General features: G+C 44.5%; 2 protein-coding genes across 5 annotated transcripts; both read left to right on the forward strand.

Annotated features, from left to right (window-relative positions):
* The first annotated feature begins 1,585 nt into the window (after positions 1 to 1,585).
* LOC120901985 (proton-associated sugar transporter A-like) lies at positions 1,586 to 13,643 on the forward strand. 4 transcript variants are annotated; one of them, XM_040310395.1, is made up of 6 exons: positions 4,531 to 4,570; positions 4,660 to 5,131; positions 11,054 to 11,282; positions 11,376 to 11,941; positions 12,008 to 12,927; positions 13,022 to 13,643. In XM_040310395.1, the coding sequence occupies exons 3-6, from the start codon at positions 11,155 to 11,157 to the stop codon at positions 13,250 to 13,252; spliced, it is 1,845 nt and encodes a 614-aa protein (XP_040166329.1). In that variant the 5' UTR covers positions 4,531 to 4,570; positions 4,660 to 5,131; positions 11,054 to 11,154; the 3' UTR covers positions 13,253 to 13,643. The 4 variants fall into 4 exon arrangements, with proteins under 4 accessions (XP_040166331.1, XP_040166328.1, XP_040166329.1 ...); XM_040310397.1 differs by lacking the exons at positions 4,531 to 4,570; positions 4,660 to 5,131 and adding an exon at positions 1,586 to 1,633; XM_040310394.1 differs by having other exon boundaries at positions 4,491 to 5,131.
* Positions 13,644 to 14,897: 1,254 nt separating this feature from the next.
* LOC120902715 (proton-associated sugar transporter A-like) lies at positions 14,898 to 22,549 on the forward strand. Its single transcript, XM_040311694.1, has 5 exons — positions 14,898 to 15,826; positions 16,451 to 16,713; positions 20,665 to 20,916; positions 20,986 to 21,881; positions 21,955 to 22,549. The coding sequence occupies exons 1-5, from the start codon at positions 15,039 to 15,041 to the stop codon at positions 22,177 to 22,179; spliced, it is 2,424 nt and encodes an 807-aa protein (XP_040167628.1). The 5' UTR covers positions 14,898 to 15,038; the 3' UTR covers positions 22,180 to 22,549.
* The last annotated feature ends 1,820 nt before the right edge of the window (positions 22,550 to 24,369 follow it).

Genomic DNA, 24,369 nt, shown 5'->3' on the forward strand with positions numbered 1-24,369 from the left:
CCGTCAACCGCCTGAAACCAGCCCAAACAACGAACGACCACGACCATATCGGCCTCGTGACACCGTCACTCGATCGCCCGCCGATGACCGGACGCGCACATAACTCCGATGTCCCAACTGCCATCGCCCGAACAACCGTTGACGAGCCGGCAAAACACGACTTCGATGTCTCCGCCGTCGACACCGACCTGAACGCCGAAAGCCCGAAAGTGCACTTAATCGATTTCGCATGCACCGTCGCTACCTGCAGCTACGTCGACCGCCAGCAGCATCGACCGCCAGCTGCACCAACCGCCAGCTGCACCCCACCACCACCTATCCTACGACATATGGAATCGATCGTATCGACCGGTGTTACCAGGGCTCAACGGAAACTCGCCTTCCTCTACGATACCAGTAACACCGCTCTAGGAGGGGAATCCTGTAGCGACCAGAGCGCCATCTGGTGCGCACACCTAGAACTACAGACAGAAAATGTTTAACGGGCTAGTTAGGCAGGGACTGCACACAAAGCTAGAGCAGGACAAACAGTGGTAGCATGCTGCACCGCAGCTATAAAAACGGTGGCTTGCTCCATACACGCTCTCTCTCGTCCTAAACGTTTCCACATCGACACGCGCATATCCGTCCGACCCACCACACACTTCTTCTCCGGCAACTCTCGAACGAACAACACTAATTTTCGCGTCTCTCCCGAACTCACCGTTCCGCGGCTTAAAAGAAAAAAATAAATCGAATTCTACCAAAAACGTAGTTCGCAAAGCGTGTTGCGTGTCTCTTTAAAAAATTAGGGACCACTTTTGTGGCGCCCCTAAACGTTAATATTTTACACCGAAACTTCATTGAATTCCAATGCTCCTTGAAACTTCATTGAGACATTTGGTGAAAGTGAGAAATACTGTTTTTTATATTTTTGCTTTATTTGGAATCACAATCGACGTCTGAATTGAGCATGAATCGATAGAAAGGTACTGGAAAATTACACCTTAATGTGTCAATATTTTGATTTATTGGTTTGATGGACTTTAATTATAGAATTTACTCTAGTTAACGCAAAACGGTTTGTATACGGGTTTGAATATGATTCGTTCAACGTAATCACGGATATTATTAATGAACGGTGTACCGATTTTATCATAATCATCAACAAACCAGAGTTGCCGCCCTCTGAAACTAGTTCTAAACAAATGTTCTAATTGGCCCGCCGGCGCGTCTGCTACTGTGATGCGTAGCTGTTTGCATACTTTTAGGCGCATCACAAAAGATGCCTGACAACTTACAACGGAAGGCCATTTTCCTGAAACATGATTTTCATTCACATTAGAAAAAAAATAATAACACCCAAAAGGGCTAAAGCAATCATTAAACAGTTCAACGATTACATAAACGACGAACTATAATATTGGTTCTATGATCCAACTTCCTACCCAAAAGGAACGTTCTTGCTGCACTGGTCTTTCCGATGATGTCGGTAATCAAGTTAAGCCGCAATGTTTGGTTACACGTCTAGAAAAGTCAACAGTGTTGGTGGAGCTGTATACAGAACCAAAGCAGCAAGCTCCGAAGGCCCAGTTCAGGAGCAGTCTTTACTGCAGCAACAAGGAAGTGACCGGTGAACGGGCGAAAATAAAAGGTCAGAAAAGAGTTGATATTTGATAAACATTGACCCATTGCCCATATCTTGACGTTGTCGGTAGAACAATCTGTTCTAAGAGAAAGTTTTGTCCGACTAAGTTTCCGTGGTTCATATTAAGTAAACAATAAACATTATCTCATGGTCGGTTCTACTAAAACAGTTGACTTACAAACTGGTGCGTTAGAAATGTTTATTTATTACTTTTTATTCAGATTATTTCTCTTCTTGATAAAAGTTTACAATATTTTCAAAAGGCTGTAGTTATATTTTTCATTATAAATTAAAATGTTTGTTTTCCAAGACTGCTAAAACATTTTCACATTGTGTTGCATAACGTCAGGCGTTTAGCAAGGCTGTCCCTTGTTTACTTTTTATTTTCTTTTTAACTTATCTAAGTACTTAGCCTGTTTGTCTAATGGGTGATCGTTGCGACACCATCTTCTCATCCCAAATCGCAGGGAGATGATATTGGTAGGATGATAAACAAGGATAATTTTGGTAGTGAATGTCCAACACTAAGTAGAGCACACCTGTTCGATAATTAAGAGTGATTAAATTCTATAAAAACTGACGTACAGATTGTTTGTTTTATCACTGTAAAATGTAAAAGTAACAAGTGATGCAACCATCCGCGGTTATTTAACCTGTCGCCAGCCCGCTACCGTAATGCAGCGCCACATTCTCACCGTAAATATTTGAAGCATTTAGCGAAACGTGCACAAAACAAGTGTAAAACACCTCCGCACAGACCAGAAATGCATCCCCACGCTTTGATTTATGATGCAAGAGCACAACACGTCCGACACGCGTTCTCCGCTCTCTCCGCTCGCTCTTTGCCATTGTTTGCCAGATCCGCTGTTCTACTCGCCATTCTTTAACGAGACCTCCATTGTGCACCGGCCTTCTCATCGTCAGCTGACGGTCTACACTATATGTGCACCCTCACTAACCGAACAGCCCAGAGCACAGAGCGTCCAATTGCCCGCAAGGTGGTGCGCTTAAGCTCGCTCGTCTCGATGCCCACTGATAAACGCGACGAAATGAGGACTGGCGGGAAAATTCCTATCGGACGCCACGAGCGGCCCGATAACGGCTGGGCCGCGTCGCGTAATAACGGGTGCACTTGGCCACTGTCACGCCAAAAGAAAGCCGGCATGACGGATGACCATGCGCTGCAGTAAGCTGGTTCCGGGAGTCCCAGACTGCCCAAAAAAAGGCAACACTTTCGCCGTAGAAGAAGGCCGAATATAATACGACAAGTGACTGATAACGGAGATCGGGTACCAAGTTCACGCTCCAGCATCACCATCGATGCGATCGATGGTCGTTGGCGAAGAATGCCGAATTGTTCCCTCACTATCGATACGGATTCGGCATGATAAGCAAACCGGCCCGAACCGGGATTCCGGTCAGGCGGGTCAGGTGGCCAACCGTGTTTCCAAGTTCGGGTGCCTTTTTTGTGTGCAAAAACAAAAATGCTAAGATCACGCCAGACCAATGATCGCGATTTGTACAGCAATGGAGTACAACTATTGAGCTTGTTTGTGGCTGCGTGGGGTGTGTATTGACAGAATGATTGGAAGCTGATCTGGTGGTGGAATTCCACTCGGAGGGAAACAAACAGACAGTCGACCACCGAAACCTTTCCGTGGGAAGGATTGTTCTGGATTTTCTGAGCGTTTCGTAGTAAGTTTCGGAGCTCGTAGACAAAGCTGAGTCATTCCTGGAACATCGTGGCATATTCGATCGAAAAGATAAGGCTGGGCAGCAACAACTAGGGGGAAAAGCGGACATTGTTGTGGTAGACAATGCTCGTACATTCAACGGGCGGATACACTTACCAGATTATAGAAGAAAAGACTCTTTTGAACCAACTCTAACGTTCAAGAATATTGCTGGAGCATCTCCAGAGTTCGTGGAAAACTATTGCTGTTCAAAAACTAATATCTGAACTTGCTGACCAACATCTGAATGGTCCTCTTAATATGCTCATGTAATATTCGTTAAGATCTTGACCACAATGTCTCAATTCTGAGTTCTATTTCCCCGAAAAATATTGAATTTGATGAAGTTTGCTAAAGCCCTGCTATGCTATACTTCCTGTTTTGCACATCAATCGTCTTCTCGGTATTCCTCTCTATATCTCGGCTTCCCGTTTTAAGATAGTAACAGAAACAACACTGTAAGCAAACGTTCATTGCAACGAATCTTCCACCAGTGAAAATCACGCCCCAAAACCAAGATCTTCCTCCTTCCCGCGACCGTGTGTGGCTGCTATGCAATTTGAGTGACAGTTCGTTACATTTCTCCTTCCACGCAGGAGGGTTGTATCATCATCCCTGGTCCCGTTGGAATGGTGAAAAGATAATAAAAGAAATAAACACAGACACACATACACACAGAGAGAAAAAGTTTGCCATTTTGTCAAGGATGTCGATTGTTTCCGACCGCTACCGGGATGGGGGACAAAAGGCCCACGCTGTCAACCACGCTTCCATGAACTGTCGCCAATACGGTGTTGTTCTTTCGTCAGTGGTTACTCCTCTCCCCCAACATTGTTTTTTTTTGTCAATCGAATCAATCGAACCAGCCGAAAGACACAATCGAGATGCACAGCCTCTGGTTTGCGATAGGCGCATTATCATCGATAAGCGTTTGGAAAGAGTTTCGCGTGTGCGTTTTTTGTTTCAAGCTTCCCACTAGTTCCCTTTTTGCTCGCCCGCCCTGTTCGATGCACGATGAGCTCAAGTGTCTTGTCTGGGACGAGTAGGAGCGTGGGTAAGAGTGAGGGTTGAGGAAGACGAGCTGTTTGATAGGGCGATGCTTTGTATAAATTAATCTTCAACCGCTGGCCGACCGTTCAGTGTGCGGCAGATAACCGGCTGGTGCAGGCACGGGTGCAGCTTCTTCGCCTAGGGCGTAACAATTCGGCGAGTAAGATCGCGCGCGTACGATCCAGTTTCCAGCTAGTGTTTCGAATTGAGTTCTATTTTGAGATCCAATTTCTCGTTTTTTTTTTCAAGATCTTGTGTCCTTGAAGAAGCTTTTCCGTGTAGTGATCTCTCTTTCTCTCTCACACTTTCCGCCTAAGTGTGTATCAAAGTGAATTTCCCTCCGCTTAAGTGGATGGGAATAGTGATTCCTTACTCAATCTCCACGTGACGAGCAGGCTTGAAAAAGGCTCCTCCAGGCCACCATTTTGCCACTGCCCGGACTGCTGTTGCGCTGCTGTGTGTGAAAGTTATGTGCAAACCGACCACGGTCCTCGTTCCCTGCAAAACCAGACGTCTGGACGCATTGAGCCGTCACCAGTGCAGTGGAAGAACATTAGCGAGTAGTTCAGAGTGCGCTGAAAAGCCGTGAACAGCTTTTTGAATTTTTGGGTGACCAAAAGTGACAAATCAAAAAGCGACCCAGAGTCTTTAAGAAGTCGTTGAAGATAGTGTGTGACATCTCTCTCTCTCTCTCTCTCTCTCTCTCTCTCTGTGAGGAAGGGTAAGTACATACTTGAGTACGTCTGTGACGGGGGAATGGAACTGACTTGGAAATTGAATCAAGAAGCAGCACTATGGAAAGCCGTTACCATGGAGCAGCTTTGCTTGAGTTATTTTAAATCTTCCACTGGATTGCTTCCAGTGCTCAAAAATTACAAACTGATCGTTGCAAAATTCGAACCCGAGCAATTGACCATAACATGCTTCAATGGATTTAAAATGATTAATAAAGTTCGAAGTGATCCGTGCATGCCTACAGCTGAAGAGCATTGCTAGATATTCGGTACAGATATTCGCTTGCACTAAAGTGCTTCCATATTAATATTGGGTTTCCAATGGGTTTTTTTTGTATGTCTACACCAAAAGCTTTGAGTTCATCGCACAATTTATTCGTATGTTTCAAGTATCATTTGTTGCTCAATTTGTTTAGCAAATGATGGGAATACATCGTGCAGAACGATTTAAAAGCATGTTAGAAGCGATCAATGGGACATAGGAAATAAATAAATTATGAAGCGTAAAACATGTTCTGGAGATAAAACCACACCAGTTTGGGAAAATTTCAAAGTTCCCTGAAGATTATTTCGGCGAAATTGCTCCAACATTCCATTCATTTGTGCTGCGCCTGCACCTTCAATAACGAGCAGGATTTAAATGGGTATTTTTGTTTTAATTTTTGTGAGCTTTCGCTTTCAAGTGGAACTGTCTGCTTCCCTGCCTGCATGGTACAATGCTTTGGCAGCACCGGATGAAAGAAGGTTGCCATAGAAGTTTGATTTAAATTGAATTGCAGCTAGGGATTATGCGGACCTTTCTGCTCTGAATTAAGTTTGGCTCGTGGAAACTGACCAAATCCTCCCACAAATTCTGTAGCACTGGAACTTCTGTAGCAATTTATGGGACTTGAATTGTATGCACTTGGACGCTTTAAATATTTGTTGTGTTTATTGAAAAGTTGCATTGCAGTCCTTTTACTACGTTGTTAGTTAAATTATTTGAAATCAAACAAATGTTTTCTCTTCTTTGTAAAGAAAACCAAATGAACTCTCAGCACGAAACAGCAGACAATCTTGGGGGGACAAACTCTTTTAAACCAAATACTCAAGCAATGATAAACTATCACTGAAGTCTTCTCGTTACTTATGGCTAGTAGTAAAAATGAGTGATCCACACATATGTAAAATAAATTGTTGGATTAACTGATACATGTATGTTTGAAATTGCCAAATGAAATATACATTATACCTCTATTTCATATATTACCGGCAGAATTGCGCAACATTCGACTTGCGCTAATATTTGAATTAAACTGACGCCTTGGGAAGGCATCAACCAAGTAAGTTGAGAATAATATAGCAATTATAGGTTGAAAAAAAATCCTTAAAAAAGGACTCTATTGTGCCTAGGAGAGGAACAAACGGAAGAGAAAAATGTATTCGATTAGAAGATTTTGTAAACAAAATTTTATGAAAAAGGTAATCAATTACAAATTTGATCATTCTTAAGATTCATAGTTTCGACACTACTGCCCCTTTTCTTATTAAATATGACAATTGGACTGTTAAAAGTTCACTGTCCTGTCAAATGTCTGACCGTGGCCTTTGCCTTACCATCAGTAGGCTAAAATCAACCACAACGGAAGGATGTTGTGAGAACAGAAATATATAAAAACGTCCTAATTTGATTATTAATTACCTTTGAGATCATTTTGTGCATTAAAACAAAGCTACTGGCAGAACACGTGTTCCCTCTCCTAGCGCCAATTTTTACCAGGAAACCCCGACTGGCCGAAGCGTTGTTTTCGTGTGTGTGTTTGATTTTGAAACCGGCAATCAAATCCGACATCCGACAATCGGCTAATTAACTAACCAATTAATATCAGTCTGGCAATTTTTTCGAGGTGTAAACCGAAGTGTGTATCACTACAATAGCCCGTACATTCGATTCGGGCCCCTCTACGTCAATGATGGATGTGTTCAATTAGCAAAATGCAACGTTTGAGCAAACCGTTTTTGCCATTGACACGAATGTTTTCATGTTTCACGGTCCAGACAGGGTGCAGCAGGGTATCATTGGCATTAGCGTGCACACACTCACACATACGCTGCTCCAGAACGTTCTGTATGTGCACAACCTGCTGCCAGACTCGCAAACAAACATGCACAAAAGGGTAAAAGGGGAAAAATTATGCTCGCCGTGCGTGCAAACATGCATACGGAATGTGTGGATGAGTGCGGAGCGTTCTTGAGCGGTGGGAAAAGTTGTACACCAAGCGCACCACAAGAAGCCGATTGAATTGAAAGGCAACTGCACAAAGTGTTCTGAAGTTTGTGTTTTTTTTTCGTTTTCGATTCAAACCACCCACTTCACCCAGAAGACAATAACAAGCGCTGTAAATGCCTTCTCGGTCTCTCGATATTTGGAGCAACAGGTGTAATACCCACTTGAGAGAGTGGGTTGTTTCGGAGGGGTTGTGATGGGGGAAGAATCTCTTCTCTATTTGATGACATGGTTACGCCTCCGCCTTTCCCTATTCTAAGCCAATTCAATCATCTTGAGCACCTTGAGTTTGGTGTGTCTCAGTGTCCCAGGTTGTTGGCTTCCTTGTACGCGCAACAAGCATAAGTGCGGTCTTATCGCGGTCGGCTACACGACAAGCAGGCAACCTTTTTGCCATTCGTCATAGTGGGGTGGAGGATTTTGTCTGATGTTTTTAATTTGCGACAAACACCAAAAAAAAATCCACCACTCATCATACCATTAGAAGCACTCAACAAGAGGAATCCCGCTCTAATCTATTACACTCTTCATTTGCGCTAACTCCAACCGTACAATCGGTTGGTTCGTTAGTTCGCAAGGGAAAAATGGAATGGCAGATAAGCCACAGGCTGAAGTGCCGTGCCGAAACCGATGACATAATGAGGCAAAGAATGTCCGCCAGCGATGTGTTTCCGAGCGATGCCTTTTACATTCCAGTGAGGAGAGTTTTTTTTTTTTGTTTGTTCTGGGTACGGGAAGAGCGCTCAACATTAATTGGATGCAAAAGACGCAAATGATACCCGTGCCATGACCTACGGTAAGCGTAGGTCGTTGATAAACAAGTGATGCTCTTGCCATTCCCTTTTTTTTTGCATCTACAATTTGCTTCCGTTGGCAATTTTGCATACTGTAGCGAAGAAGCTTCTTGGGTGAAAAATATTTCTTGGAATCGGCTAGATGTGGCAAATGAAAAAGTGGCTGCAAAAAAGGGCAACTGAACATTTCTATTTCTCTGGCTGCCCATGCATATGCTAATCATGTTTTGCACCGGGAGCAGCAGCATCAGCAGAGACAGATTGAGAGAGACGCTTGTATGTTTAACATGAAGGAAATGGTTGTTTTTTTTTTGCTCTGTCGCATGAAGGAAAGATAAATTAATTATGATGTTTTTGCTGTTAAGAATTAAAGATGAAAGGGATCAGAGTTACTTTTAGCAATGCACGCGAAATGATAAACGTTACGCCTGGAGAGGCTTTTCCAGTTCCGGAGAAGCGCCAAGATGGCAGTTGTTTTAATTTGTTTCACCCTTTTTTACACCGTGCCTTACAATAAGCAGATTAAATGTGGCTTTTGAGTTTGTTTTTGTTTTGTTGTTGTAATGGTTAAAAATATGCTGCATTTTGTGATTTTTTTCAATTGTAGGGCTATATCTTGGCTTTGTTTAAATGTAAATCTACAAATAAATCTATTTCCATGGGTAAGGTGCTGAGGTACAGTGGGCGGAGTTGCTAGAAGGACATCTACAGTGTTATATAATTCCAGTTCTGTTCCATTAAACAAGGCAAAGGATCTAAGAAAACTACCCGCAGAGTATCACTTTACATCATTTAAAGGGTTTTAATTAATTTTTAAATTGATAATATTTCTCTGGAATACCCATACTACTGCTGAGCGTTGGTAGATTATACTGTCCTTTCGATGTAAGCTTTGCTCCAATTTTGTTTAAATACCCCAATTTTGTATCAATTGCAAATATTGGTGTGAAACTTCTCATTTAAACACATACTATTCTAACATACAGGTGTCAAAATTAAATTAATAATTGGTTGTTTCTGTAGGAATAATAAGTCCATTCGAACCTGCAACGCATTTTCCGTGTGTCTGTGAGTGTAACTTTAAATGTGTTTGAATTCAAATTTAGCATTTCTTTCAATTTTGTTTAAATTTAGTTTCAACACTGTATCAACTTAAGCCTTACACTCACCTTTTCATCAAAAGTTTTACATAGTTCTGAAGTAAATTTCGGAAGCTATTGCCCGCAGGGACTTCAATTGACCTTCATTGCGAGCTGTGTGTTAGTTTGATTGTTTTCTGCTTTGTTTCCCCATATGTGACAGCTTTCCATGTGACATGAAAATGAGTTCGTATGAAGGTTTAATTAACTAAAAGATAAGTACTTCTTACCACCAATCCAGATTCCACCGTGAAGCACTTCGTATCTTTCCACATCCACGTCCCGGCAAACTTCCACCTTCATACAGCAGCCGAGCACAGTACAGATCGCTTACAACGATATGTGAAATCGTACAAAGGGACAGAACTCCCTGTTCCACATCACCATCAAGAGGAAGTTTCCAGTTTCGCTGGCTTTTTCCATGCCAAACTTACCACTTAGCTAAGCTCTTGCACGCTGAACACAACCACAAAGCCGATAGGCGAACTTGTGTGCTCAGAAACAGATGGGGCTCTATGCACCCGAAATTTTCCGGCAAAAGTTGTAGCTGAGCTAATTGTCTTCTTCACACAAACCAATGGCACAAATGTTCAGACACAAGTTCTAGCCGACCATAAATGGAAGTAACGCAAGACTGTAAAAAAATCAGATTGTTCCTGATAATAAGAGTGGCCTGTGGAATCTTTCAAGAGCAGCAGTAGGGCAGACAACTTTGACAGCACGGTACAGCGCGGTAACTATGGAAACGATCTCTCAAACGCGTGCCATCCGTTTTTAGGAGAGTGGGCAGAGAGTGTCTACAAAAAAGTGCTCTAATGATTAAAATAATTCTAGCGTTCAAAAACAAACTCGTTGTATTCATTCAAATCAAAGAAGCAAAAAGTTTCTTTTTTGCTTCTTTAAAACCTTTTTTTCTTTTGGTTTGGGAAGAACAGCATGTAATAACAATTTCCCATCGCAGGCACTCCGATCTAGTAGGCACCGGCTGCCGCTAGCGAAATGTGTTTGTATGGTTTGTTGATGTCTCACTGTCCTGCTGAGCCTGAAGTTTGTCAAAATATTTGTTACCTTTGCTTTGTGGAGAAAATGTGCTTTATTTTCTACTTCAAATTATTACACACTCAATAAAGAGCAGCATGACAAGTGAGTACAAACTAATCGGAACAAATTCCGCTTTATTGCTATCGGCCGATTGAATGTGTAAGCGGCGGAAAATTACCCAAGCAGTAATCCGGAGTGAAAGGAAGCGATCCGTTTCGTCGAAGCAACATAGAACTAAGAACAGTCCCATGACTGTGTGGTAGCAGCATTCGGTCTGATAACAGTATCAAACGGGATGCATTTTTTGTTAGTGTTTTCGGAAGCGAGGAACTTCTTCAAACAAAAAACTCGTCGTGCTTTAAACGACGATCTCGATTAGATGGGTTTGAACCATTGGTTACCCCACCAGTTTCGGTTAGCGGCAACGAATGTCACGTTTAGTTAGCGTTCGTTGTCCGAGCAGAATTACGGTTATTTTGTTTCAGTCCCAGTAGAGCCATATTTAAAACACTTTTAAATATAGTGGCAGTTTGTTAATCTCACCTTTAAGCACAGTTTTTTTGCGTGTGCGGATGCGTCTCCGAGCATGAACGGTTATGGTTGTGCGGCTTTATTGCTAAACTTACATTTCTGTAACTCATCTTCACACTCAATCTTTTTCGTTTGCAGAAACAGATCCGAGCGCAGGTTCGTCGTCACAGCCGGGCACGAGCAAGGCAGGCAGCTCCAAAAAGCACAATCACAGCCTCTCGCTACAGACCAGCCTCACGATGGTGGCCGGCGCAGGCGGCAGCAACTTCCACTCCGAGTTCCGGAACGATCCGGTCGTGAAGGAGATGCGCCACATACGGGAGGAGAATGCACGGCGCCAGAAGCACGACTACTCGCACGTATTTCGGTAGGTATCAGAGACACACTTACGCATTTCTGTAAGATACGGCAGCACAACTCTGGAGTTCATTGTCACTCTTTCTTTCTCCTTCACAAACAGCAACAAATCCCGGTTCGATTTCATTAGAATCTCAGCAGTGATCATGGGCATGGAGTTTGTCTACTCGGCCGAGACGGCCTTCGTCTCACCGATCCTGCTCAGCATCGGCATCGAGCATCAGCTCATGACCATGGTGTGGGGCATCTCGCCCCTGATCGGCTTCTTCCTATCGCCCGTTATCGGTTCCGTCAGCGATCGGTGCCGGTCGAGGTTTGGGCGTCGCCGGCCGGTACTGTTTGCGCTCGGCGTCGGTTTGATAACGGGCTGCATATTGGTACCGTACGGTCGGAACATTGGCGCGTGGTTTGGAGATTTGGGCGAATATGTGGACGATCCGGCCAATACGATCAATGGGGCGGCCGCACTGATCGACATTAACGGGACGGTCGTGTCGGATGCGCTACGGTCCTACAATTTCTACCGCATCGAGGAGCAGATTGCGGAGCATCGGACCGACTACCGGTGGGCGATCGTGATCACCATCATCGGCACGATCCTGACTGACTTTAATGCGGACAACTGTATGACACCGTCGCGTGCGTTCCTGCTGGATGTGTCGCTGCCAGGTAAGATCTACTTGTGAGGAAGCCTTGTGGAGAGTTCCAGTGCTAAAGCAATGCTTCTTCTTGCAGAGGATCATGGTCGCGCATGCAGTACCTTCTCCATTCTGGCCGGTCTCGGTGGCTCGATCGGGTATGCAATGGGAGGAATCAACTGGGACGAAACGTCGTTCGGCGAGTTCCTCGGCGGCAGTATCAAAACCGTCTTCACGCTCGTAGTCATCATCTTCACCATCTGCCTCACAATCAGCTTGACGAGCTTCCGGGAGATCCCGCTGCCACTGCTCGAGTCGGACGATCTGCTGCGGCCCCTGACGGAGGCAGCGATCAAGAAGGAGAAGGCCCGCCGCCAGAACCAAATTTTTGTGGTGAAAGACGTGAGCAAAGCGCTGACGGCACAGCTGCAGTCGATCCAGTCGCCGCAGGATGCTGTACCCCAGAAGATCAACAACGCGTTGGTCGACGTGGAGCGGGCTCCACGTGGAAAGGATGAGGTCGAGTTGGTGGAGGAGGAGGACGAGAACGCGCAGATGGGCCCGATGGACTTTATCAAGAGCATCGTCATGATGCCGAAATCGATTGCCGTGCTGTGTCTGACGAATCTGTTCTGCTGGATGAGCCATCTGAGCTACGCGCTGTACTTTACCGACTTTGTCGGGGAAGAGGTGTTTAAGGGCAATCCGGCGGCACCGTCCAACTCGGATGAGTACAAGCTGTTCCTGGAGGGCGTTCGGTACGCTTGCTTCGGCATGGCCATCTATTCGATCTCCTGCTCGACCTGCTCGTTCACGATCGAGAAGTTGATTAAGGTGCTGCGGGCGAGGACGGTGTACTGTGGGGGACTGATTCTGGACGCGATCGGTATGGCGTGTATGGCGTTCTTCCCGAACAAGGTGACGGTGTACGTGCTGAGTGCGACGGGTGGCATTGTGTACGCGCTGCTGTTCACCATGCCGTTCCTGCTGCTCGGACAATATCACGCGAAAGGCACGGTAGGTCCTGCTGAATATCTCAATCGATGCCCAAGGTTCAACAGATGTCCTCAACCTAATAATTTTTTCGACTGTTTTTTTGTTTCTCCAACAGTTTAAGGTAGCGAAACCGGGCGCGGAAGTGACACAGGAGCGCAAGCGCGGACTCGCAACGGACATTGCCGTCGTCGGCGGCATGATCTTCGTGGCGCAGATCATTGTCGCGCTCGGCATGGGATCGCTCATCTCCGCCTTCGGCACGACCTCGGTCGTCGTGTTCAGTGCCAGCATCTGCAGCCTGATAGCCTCAATCTGTGCCTCGCAGGTCGTCTACATGGACCTGTAGGACCTTAGCACGCCTTTGCGTTGTGATACCAACCGTGGAGGGGTTATTGCCTACTGACTACTTTTGTCTGCCCGAAAGCGAGCTACTTTAGCACCTTATTTAAATCGTGTACTAGGTTCTGGAGGTACTGGACGGGGTTTTGAGAAGGGTTGAGTACGAGAGAGGCTGCTACTGCTTACTGTTTAGCGTGTGTTTTTTTCAACACTTATACAATTTACAAAATAAAAACTCTCCCCTTTCCAGCCCGCCATCGCTCCTTTACCAGTGCACTTTTGCATGTTGTTCCTGGCCTGAAGAGGTGTTTGTGAAGTTTGTGGTTTACGATACTGTATTTATTAATGCGATGCTTACGAATTGTGAAATAAAAACCTAATTTTTAACTACAATTAAATCATTGCCATGACTGGTACATTGTTCTTACACAAAAGAAACTCAGCAACATTGAATTTAAGATTATCAAAAGAGACCTAAATGGCTAAATGGTAGATTGTTCCTCATATTAGGGCCTTTAATTTACGTTTATCTTCAAACTCAATCCCACAGTCATTAGCTGAAAGTGATTCAATGTTCCTCTAATTGTCCCGTGGGAAATTTGAAAAAGTCACAGAGGTCCGGGACCTTTGATCCAGAGTGCCTATGACGATGTCATGGGCTTGTTCAGTTCTTCTTCTTCTTCTTCTATTTGGCGTAACGACCTACGAGGTCATTGTTTATTGTTTATGCCGGCCTATATAGGCTTTAGATACTTATTTCGTACCACACAGCCGGATAATAGTCAGTCCTTGGTACGGGAGGACAGTCCATTCTAGAATTGAACCTACGACTCCTTCCTTACTCATCAGGTCATTCATGTTTATATCTTGATGTGTTCTCCTTTGAAAGAACGAAGGTTTATTTTTTATTGTTCTATCTTTTCGGATCAGTGTTTTGCCAGAACCGAAATTATGTAATTTCCGAATTGGGGAGTTCCCGTTATGCCAATTGAAAGCTTTTCCAAAGGGAACAGTACAACTTAATCCACTTGTCGACACACGTCCCTAACATCAGAATAATGTAAATGCGCCTAAATGTAGACATCGCAAGATTAGCCATTTCACCAGCCACTGATAAGCAGTGACGCACAGAGCAACTGCCACAAACTCATATCCACCGGCCAACGGGAGGGTGAAATGGGTGTGACGAAAATAGCTCACATATACACCGTGCATTATCTTAGCATGTTACTTAATAGCAGCACAATGATAAACTGCCTTTGTTCCAACCGACCAAACATTATGTCGGATAAATCTCGTCCCGGGACGTAATGCCCGGAAAAGTACTACAACCCGCCATCAATGGTATTTTGTTGCGTTATCTTGCTCGGAACGGAGTGCTAGCAGATCTGCTAAACAAACAGTGCCCGACGTGACCCGTGAGCTATCTTAATATCCCGGATACTACAGCCCGAAGAAACTGGAGCACAAAAGACCCGTGCGACCTTCAATTGCCCCCCTGGAGAAAATCATCAACTCCATCAACACGAATCTCTACGGCGCGTGGTGTCTTATTGAACTCGAGCTGAACCAATATTCCACGTCACAGCCACACACACGATGATCGTGTCGATCTGTAGCAAAGGCCCGATGATTGAGCAGAGTTTGCAGATTCGGGTCCCCGATAACAGCAGATGCTTCTAGTCAGCTTGTACCAGCTGTTATGGCCCCTCTCCCCATGGCCATCGCAGTAGGATTAACATCTTTCGGTCGCCCACCCCCTTCGATGTCATGTACCGTACCCGTCGATGTGAATGATTCAACAACGGGCGCTACTCTATCGACATTACCTGCCCGAGGAGGCTTTCAGTAGTAGCTTGCCGCCCGATCGATTAGCTTCCCCCTGGTTTTGTGCGCGGTGGTTCAGCATTTTCGTTGGCAGTGATTTAGACCTCCGGCTCTGTACACACACTCATGCTGGTGACGCCTGTGTTTGTTGTTATTGGTGGCGTTTAGTGCAACAAACCACACCGCACGCTCTCTCTCTCTCTCTCTCTCGCTCTCTATCCGGGCTTATCGGGACGAGGGGGAGGTTCAGGCATTTTTATCAGCGCTCAGCCGGCCCATCTATCTACCCATCTAGCGGCGCGACACAAAACTGGCGCACGGTGGCGAAGGGTGACGCAATCGGCGCGCACACCCGCACACCGGCGGAGGCGGGTGGGGGAGGCGATCAGAAGCGCGCGCGCACAGCCTCCGCCCCGGACATCATGTACCGGGAGATAAAGAGCATCTACAACTGGCTCGCGTCCGCCGCGATCAGTGGCACGCAAACGCTGACCGATTCCAGACGCCCGATCATACGCGCACTGCAGTGCAGCAGACGGCAGCGGAGTTTTTCCACCAGCAGCAGCAGGGGCGGTACAGCAGACCTCACAATGGTAAAGACGGGCCCGGGCGGTGGCCCTTCGGCCGCTTCCGGCCGGGTTGTGCTGGCACGCCGGAAATCGCTGGCACAGAAAGACCCACTGGTGGAGGAGTTGCGCAAGGCGCGGGAAGAGAATGCACGCCAGCAGCAGTACGATTACTCGCACGTGTTCAGGTACGAGGGTCATTTGGGTGGGTGGAGGTAGGATCATGCAGATTAGTGAGATGATTGGGGAGCCATGCAAGTGAGTGCAGTGACGTTATGATCGAGCGAGCGTGGTGGTGATATATCGGCGTGCGAGAAGGAAGCGAACGTGAAGCGATCATTCAATGACGCGTACTTGACAGGGAGCGATTTGAATAATGCGTCGCGTGGCGCGTGAGTGACCTGTGCGCGATTGTGATTTACTGAGGAATTAATTGATCGATAGTGAGCTTCTGACGAAGATGGTGATCTAAAGTGCGTCGGCTAAGTGAATACAGTGACTTCAGTGCCTGTAGTGGGGAAAAAATCAAACTAACGACCTTCAACTATCACACCTCTTGAATGTTTACCCTGATCCTAAGAGGAAAAAAAACCCTTGACAGTGTTATCTGTGCGCATTAAAAACAGATGCAACAGTGAGATCTGATAAAGATACTCCAAACCCTTATCAGTTGACACGCTTTCAGCTTCATATCGGTTTATCTCGATGGACGTAATAAGACACCCAGTGAAGATCACACCTTTGCAGTACTCACTCTCCATTGAAGCCATTCCATTGATTCTATGCTTGTTTGTTGTTTCCTTCCTTGGCAGAAAAAAGACGCTGCTCGACTTCGTCCGCCTGTCGTTCGTGATCATGGGCATCGAGATCGTCTACTCGGCGGAAACCGCCTTCGTTACACCGATACTGCTCGGAATCGGCATCGAGCATCAGCTGATGACGATCGTTTGGGGCATCTCGCCCCTGATCGGTTTCATCGTTTCGCCCTTCCTGGGCACGTTTAGCGACCGGTGCCGCTCGAGGTTTGGCCGCCGTCGCCCCCTGTTGGTGGTGCTCGGGATGGGCCTTGTGCTGGGTAAGTGTAAACTGTCCGTTACGATAGACCGCGTGCCACGGGAACGAACGCGTTTTGTGTGCTCAGCATGGTTTTGTGTGTTCAGTTGGCAGAGACAGAGAAACTGAGAGTGAACTACTTCCAAGAAGTTATAATCAGGGCAATACTACACTTAAAGATTTTGTTCGAAATAGTTGTCTACAGTAAATGTGAAATAGTGCTGCACACTTTTTGTTTTGCGCAACGCAACAGAACGAAGCATTAGAATATCACTTGCCTGTGCGCGCATGCCGTGATGCTTGTTCATCTCAATGGTTTTGTGCACGCAACTCAATTTGTTTTATCATTCCATCGTTTGCTCGGTGTGCCCCTGCCATTACACAGACGAAGCATTTCAACAGCAGCAAACAGGGGCAACCGATTTAACCGCTGTCTAGACTGGCTCGATGACGCCGCGGCAAAGGTAATGGGAGGCCCCAATGGCTTATCAAACCACGGCCCCATGGCTTTGGATATCGATTAAAAAGCGGTGCTAACATATGTAACATTTTGAAGGGTTCACCAATGGCCTCCAATGTGTCGGCTTACCGGCAAGTGATCGATCCAACATGACTCAATCGGCTTATCAAAACGGCGAACCATTTATTAAGCGACTTATCGCACAAAGTGCTTTGATTTAATTTAACTTGGCTCTTGATTTTTGTTTTTTTTTTTTCAAATGCCAATCGTTGAATTCCCAATTATTGATCGTTGACTTGTTTGTAGTCATCGGTCGCCCCGGACCGATGACAACCGATGCATCGTTGCGCGATGACTTTTCTTCCCTCGCACCGGGCACAGCTAATGACCACCGCATAGCTAAACTGATAATCGGTAATCTGCTGCTGTACTGTTAAACAATTTTGCGCTCCGAACGCCGTTGCGAGCCGTTGTTTTGCGTTGAACTCAGCCGGTGAGCGTGCAGTCTGCGGCCCGGGCATGCCCGGTGCAATCATCATCGTCGTTTCTAGTTTGTTGTTTATTTTTGTTTTGCGCGACGTGCCCATGCAGTGCGAGGAGAGGAACGTCGTGAATCAGTGCAATGCACAAAGCGGTTTCCATTAACTAACGTTTAATGCAGATGTGTTACTTTTTTTTACTTTGCCTTTTTCAATGGAATGGTTCAATTAAAACATTTATTTTATTGCAAGAAATATTAAAAGTTTGTAGAGTTACAAGCGATGAGATTGTAGGTTAAAGTGAATCATTGCATTCGGTTTAACGTGAAAATTTAACAATTGAAAATTGTACTGTTCAGTCAATATAGAAATTAAAAAGTATTAAATTTATGTTTAGTATTAAATAAAAAAAGAAAACCAAAAAGCATTGTAATAAATACTATAAAATGGAAATAAGATAAAAAGGTTATTCAGTTGTTAGCTGTCCTAGGGTCTAAAACGAAAAACAAATAAATATAACGAGAAATAAGATAAAAGCAAACGGACATTTTAACTTGGGTATTTAAAATGCAGTTTAATTTAACCAGTTCAAGTTAAAAAAAAATAAGTTGTGCTCTCCCCTTTTTCTATTCGTTGCTAGGATTTTTGCCGTCGATTGCTGTTTATGTTTAGTGTACTTGGAATGACCTAAGTAACCAAATTTAGAAAACCATAAATGTCACGTTCGAGTAAAATGACTGATTATACGCGGAGTAGGATAAATCAAATTAACAAAATATCAAACGAAAATAGATATAATTTACAAAAAAAAAAAAATTAAAAACGCGTCTTTAATGCACTGCAATCGAAATCTAAATGTGCCTTAAATACGTGTTATTAAATTGTTTTTTATATATTTACAAACCTCTTATGCAAATGTTTGCAATACACCAAATACATTATGTGTTTGTTAAAAGTGATTTCTTTTCGCTCATTTGAGCAAACTGTTGTACAAAGTGTTTAACTTTTTTTGTGGAAATCATAAACTTGTCATTGAAAATTATTTGGTCTAAAATTATGCTAATAATATGAGTTTAGAATGTTGCTAGCGATTGAACTTTCACAATGAAATTTATCATATATTTGATTTAATATTTTGCCACAAAATAACCACTGTAGGGAAAGGTAGGTAAAGACGGGCACGTTAAGGGAAATGGTAAAAATCTGGGGATATGTAAGTGCAACGACCATGAAAATGTGCATACATTATCTTACACTCATGTTTTATCAGAAAATGTGTTGAAACTTTTAAGTTTCCATCGATATTTGCGTTTTTTCATGAATGAAAAACATGTGCAGTTTTGAAATGTTCGGGTAAGACGGACACCCGATATGGGAAAGATGGACACCATGAAAGGTAAGCTAGACACCTATAACAAACGTTGGAAATTGAAGAGGTCTATAGTATTTTAACATATCCTTTTGCTTTCCACATCATGGTACCATGGTACATAAACCAATTCTAGGCCAATTGCAACGACGGTTCATTCAGCCATGAATTTTGAAATTGTATGCGACGCTTTTAATTATCGTAGAATGCAGCATCTAAAGCATTAATGAAATATTGCGCACTAATAGCTGACGTTGCTCCAGCTTACAGAACAACAGTCTAGATCTTCCTTTTGGGAAATTACTCCGCGAAAAATCCGCAACCCCTGTATTTTTTGAGGGACTTGTTAATAGCTCAATCCATTTAACACCATGTCAAAATTCAACATTTGATATTTGTAGACCCATAGAATTTCTCATCTATTCCTGAACGATGTCGTATCAATGCCTCATATTTGTATTGCTTAAAGTTGTCCAAGTGTTGACAAGATATTGGATTTCGTGAAGCGCCTCATCAGCGTCGAGCGAGTAATAGCATAACGAATGGATACTATTTTTACCGGTGTTTCATTTCTCGTTAATTTCCATGCTTTCTCTAGTTGCTGATTGGTTTATAGCTTCGGTTTGCCCTTATTTAAGGTATTTGAAGAAATCTATTCATCACCAATTGATATAAGAAGTCAAATAAATTAATAAATTCGGTGTCCATCTTTCCCTACAATAAAGTGTCCGTCTTTCCCACTTTGGTGTCAGGATGTTTAAACCACCAGAAAACAATATTTTATATTACTTTCATTCTCGTTCTTTCGCCAGTTTTTTCATTAATGATCACAACAACTCATTCATGAAATAAAACTTCCGGAAATATAAACAATACAAGTTGTAGAGCTTAAGATCGGCAGTAGTCAAATTAGATCCACAAGAGTGCACATGATTGAAAATTTATTTTGTTCGTGGATTTAACCAATTTTGCATATATTATGCCAACAATGTTCTCAAATGTGTTGTTTAACTTTAAATTAGGATGCTAAATTGTTGATTTTTTCGAAAATTACCATTTTTATGCATTTATGAGAAGTGTCCATCTTACCCCCAGTGTCCGTCTTTACTTACCTTCCCCTAATACTTTTAAACAAAGTGGACAGAGCACAATGTGGTTTTAAAAACATTCTTAAAGAAAATCAAAGCAAAAGCAATAAATACATGACACAATAACAAAACACAGTAATATTGAGCTGTAAGTAAAAAGGCGTTTATAGTTGTACAAAACAAAAACTATAGCTAAGTTGTCAGGTATCAGCCATAGAAAGTTGTAATAAAAATGAGAATAAATCTTATACAATTGCTCTAAAATTTATTCCATCCATATTTGCCACGTTTCAGCTGAGCATACATCGGTCGAGATAAGCAATATTCTAGCCGAACCGAACTCTAAAGTAATTTTTTTTCCATCATACGCACATCTGCTTTGGCACTTGTTTAATTACCTGGCAGGGAAGATATTGAAGGCCGATTCAACATTAGTGAAAATAAGTAAAGTCATTACTTGTAGGCAGGATCGACACGTTAAGGCAAACGCGTAAAAAGGCGCTTCAATGTAAAAAAGGCTACTTTAAATGACTTTGAAATAAGTTCACTCATAGCCAAAGTTCCCATTCTATTACAGGATGTCTGCTGCTCCCGTTCGGTGAAACGATCGGACACTGGCTGGGCGATACAGGAGAGTCCGAAAAACCGGTCATAAACAACACCGTTACAATCGGGGGTAATCGCAACCCCTACGGCAGCGCCACAGCTTCAATAGCGCACTACAAATGGGCCATAGTGGTCACGATACTGGGCACAATCTTGCTCGACTTTTGTGCCGACTCTTCGCAAGCACCCTCGATGGCCTACCTACTGGACGTGAGTCTTCCCGGTGAGTTCTGCCAGCTACCAGTGCTATTGCAAATGCAAATATTAACACAACATTTTACTCACCTTGCAGACGACCACGGACAGGCCTGCAGCACGTATTCGCTGCTCTCCGGCGTTGGCGGCTGCATCGGGTACCTTATCGGTGCGATCGATTGGAACGGCACGATGCTGGGCGAGCTGCTCGGTGGCAACATTAACACCGTCTTCATTCTCGTGACGGTCATATTTGTGCTGTGTCTCGCCGTGACCGTAGGCAGCTTTCGGGAGATTCCACTACCGCTGATGGAGCGGGATGAGCTGCTGCAACCGCTCACAGAGCGTGCCGTAACGGAGCAGCGACAGCGCACCACGGTTGAGAAGGGTCTCCGCCCCATGAAGGACATTGCCGACGCGCTGTTGCTCGAGCTAGAAGGAGACGACAGCGAACCTTCGGACCGAACCGTTTTGCTGAGCTATTCCGAGAAGGAACCACTGATGGGTGACTTCCTTCAGGAGAAGCCAAAGAGCTCCGCCAAAGAGTTCCTACGCATCACCTTCCGGATACCAGCCACCCTCGCGGTGCTCTGCGTGACGAATCTGTTCTGCTGGATGAGCCACATCAGCTACTCGCTGTACTTTACCGACTTTGTGGGCGAGAAGGTGTTCGGTGGCGATCCGATGGCCCACTCCGATTCGGACGAGTACGCGCTGTACATCGAAGGTGTCCGGTACGGGTGCTTCGGGATGGCCATCTACTCGATCGCCTGCTCGACGTACTCGTGCACGATCGAGCGGCTGATCCGGGTGTTCCGGGCGCGCAACGTGTACAGCGGTGGGCTGCTGATCGACTTCGTCGGCATGCTGCTGATGGCCATGTTCCCGAGCAAGGTGACGGTGTACGTGTTCAGCGTGACGGGCGGGATAGTCGGAGCGCTGCTCTTCACCATGCCGTACATCATACTGGCGAAGTATCACGCGAAAGGATTGGTACGTTACTCTGTAGTGTGCACGCTTTGTGCGCTATTAAAAAACGGCACTTTACATGACACTTTCATTGCAGCTCGACACGTGCGACGAAACGAACTCGATACAGCCCCGCCGTGGCCTGGCGTCGGACATTTCCATCATCGGCAGCATGCTGTTCGTGGCGCAAATCATTCTCTCGCTTACGATGGGCCCGCTGGTGACGCTCACCGGGACGACCGCGTCCGTCATCTACACGGCGAGCGTGTGCAGCCTGGTGGCGTCACTGTGCGCCACCCAGATCCAGTATCTGGATCTGTAGAGCCGAGAGGGGAGGACACACAATTAAAAAGTGCATTTACGTGTGCAAGGCACACGGGTTGTGATAGTGAAACGAGGGGTTGTTGCTGTTACTGAGCGAGCATAAGCGTTAGCCATAAAGAATCGATTATAATGCTAGTGAGAAAGAGAGAGGAGGAGGAGGAAGGGTAACAATTAGTAACATTACGAAGTGAGCAGAAGGATACAGGAAAACACTTTGACACTAACTCAAAAGGACCTCAATACATTGTAAGCGTTAAATAGATGAATAAACGGCATTCACTTAACAATTTTAACGATATAATGTAGCGGAAAGTATCAAAAGCATGAAAAGATTACAATAAACTGTTATTTTTGTATATGAATGGCAATTTTTTTGGTATTTTTAATAACATTGTCCTTGCCAAATGCAAAATTGAAGAAAGAAATTAAATATTTCACTCGTGCACTGGTGAAATGTTTCACCCAGTAAGAGTTACGGCGAATTGCATACCTTTAGGCGCGTAAAGGCGGACAGGTTGATTGAATTTTTGTACAATCTTTGAAATTACACTTTCTTGTTGTAATTTTGTTGTTGTTTTAAGTATTTTCATGGAAAAAAGAAGAAATAAATAATCGCTACACTTCCAAACAATATATTTTTTTAAGTTATTTTTTATACCAAAACATGACACATTGTCCTGCCATGCGGATTTATGCCGCGGGAAATGCTTTTACCATTGTAAAACACTTCACATGTTTATTGCTTGCTCCCCCCTCTCCCCTCCTGTTGTTGTGATTATACCGTCGTAAAGCTCTGCTAGGGTCGTCGAAAAAACATTTCGGCACCGTTCACGGCGGTGCTATCAGCTTTCGATTAGCGAAAACATTGGCCATATAATCGTATGAGGAACGGAGCTTTGCCAATCGCGGTGCTAGATTGCAATAAATTGCGTCCTATCGGGAAGGGGCCAGTGCGAATCGACACCATGCGTGTGTGTGTGTGCAAACGGATTGACGTAAACTGTCCGCAAAAATGCCGATAATGGGCCGACTAGGAAGGTGATTACACGCCCGGTGGTATCCTTTTCGTACGCTATTTTTGATCGTGTGCGCATGCTGTATGCGATGATTTACTGCCAGAGCTCGTGTCGCTGTTTGGATTAAGCGTGTGGCGGAAGAATTAGACACATTTGTTGATCACTTTTCCAAATACTGCATTTGCTGGTGGAGAGGTTGGGGATTTCCTAGATAAAATGCTAAAGCTGGCTTTAGGGAAGTCGAACACGAGCGAAATACTGCGCAAATAGCAAGAGAGTGATTCGAATTTGAACGAATATTACACATTTAAACAGCAACACGCAGCATTTATAAAATTAAATCACAACAGCTACAAAAACACCTCAAACCGGCGTTTCAAACACGATCGGTAACTGTGTCGCGATGATAACTTTTTAAAATTGAACACTTCACACCACGCTTCAATCCGACGTAACAAAAAAATCACCCAAGAAACGTGTTTGAAAACAACCGTTCATTGCAGGGTAATTAATTGATCGCCTGGTCGTTCTGACGTGCCCCTGGCCCCTTCGTTGACGGATTAGTTCTGAGCGGCGTACCGATCGGCTGCCGAAACGATCTGCTCCGCTTAGTAGTGACCTTCCAGCAGTGCCCGAAGTAACAACAGGTTACTCACCGGACAGCTGTGCATACATTGGGTGTATCACGCGGCTCGTGTGTAACCTGGTACGAGAAGCCGCTGAGAGGCCTTTTTAAGCTCACGAAGACATGAAATCGGAACGATGCAGCATGCAAAACTCAGCACGACAGTCCACTGGATGACGAGGGAGAATTAGAGCAGGGGCGGCTTTTAAATGTAGCCGGTGAGCAGACAAGACAAGCTGGAGAAGCAAACGAAGGGAAACAGAATTCACTGAGAGTGACGTTTATTTTGGTTGGCAGGATTTTTTTTATAAACAAGCAAAACAAATGCTTGTATGTGGCTGTATACGATTGATTGATTCCGAACTCTGCAATTTCCAGGTAGAGATTTTTTTCAAACGGATCTCTAACACAACGACAAAACAAGTAAAAAGCGTTCGACAGCCAATGTTTCCATAGAGTAACAAAAAATGACTATAACACAGCACAGGCCTGATTTGAAAAGTACAATTTAAATCAACACACTTGAACCTCACTGTTTGGCTGTGAA

This window comes from Anopheles arabiensis, chromosome 3, assembly GCF_016920715.1.
Source record: "Anopheles arabiensis isolate DONGOLA chromosome 3, AaraD3, whole genome shotgun sequence".
Taxonomy (NCBI): Eukaryota; Metazoa; Arthropoda; class Insecta; order Diptera; family Culicidae; genus Anopheles; species Anopheles arabiensis.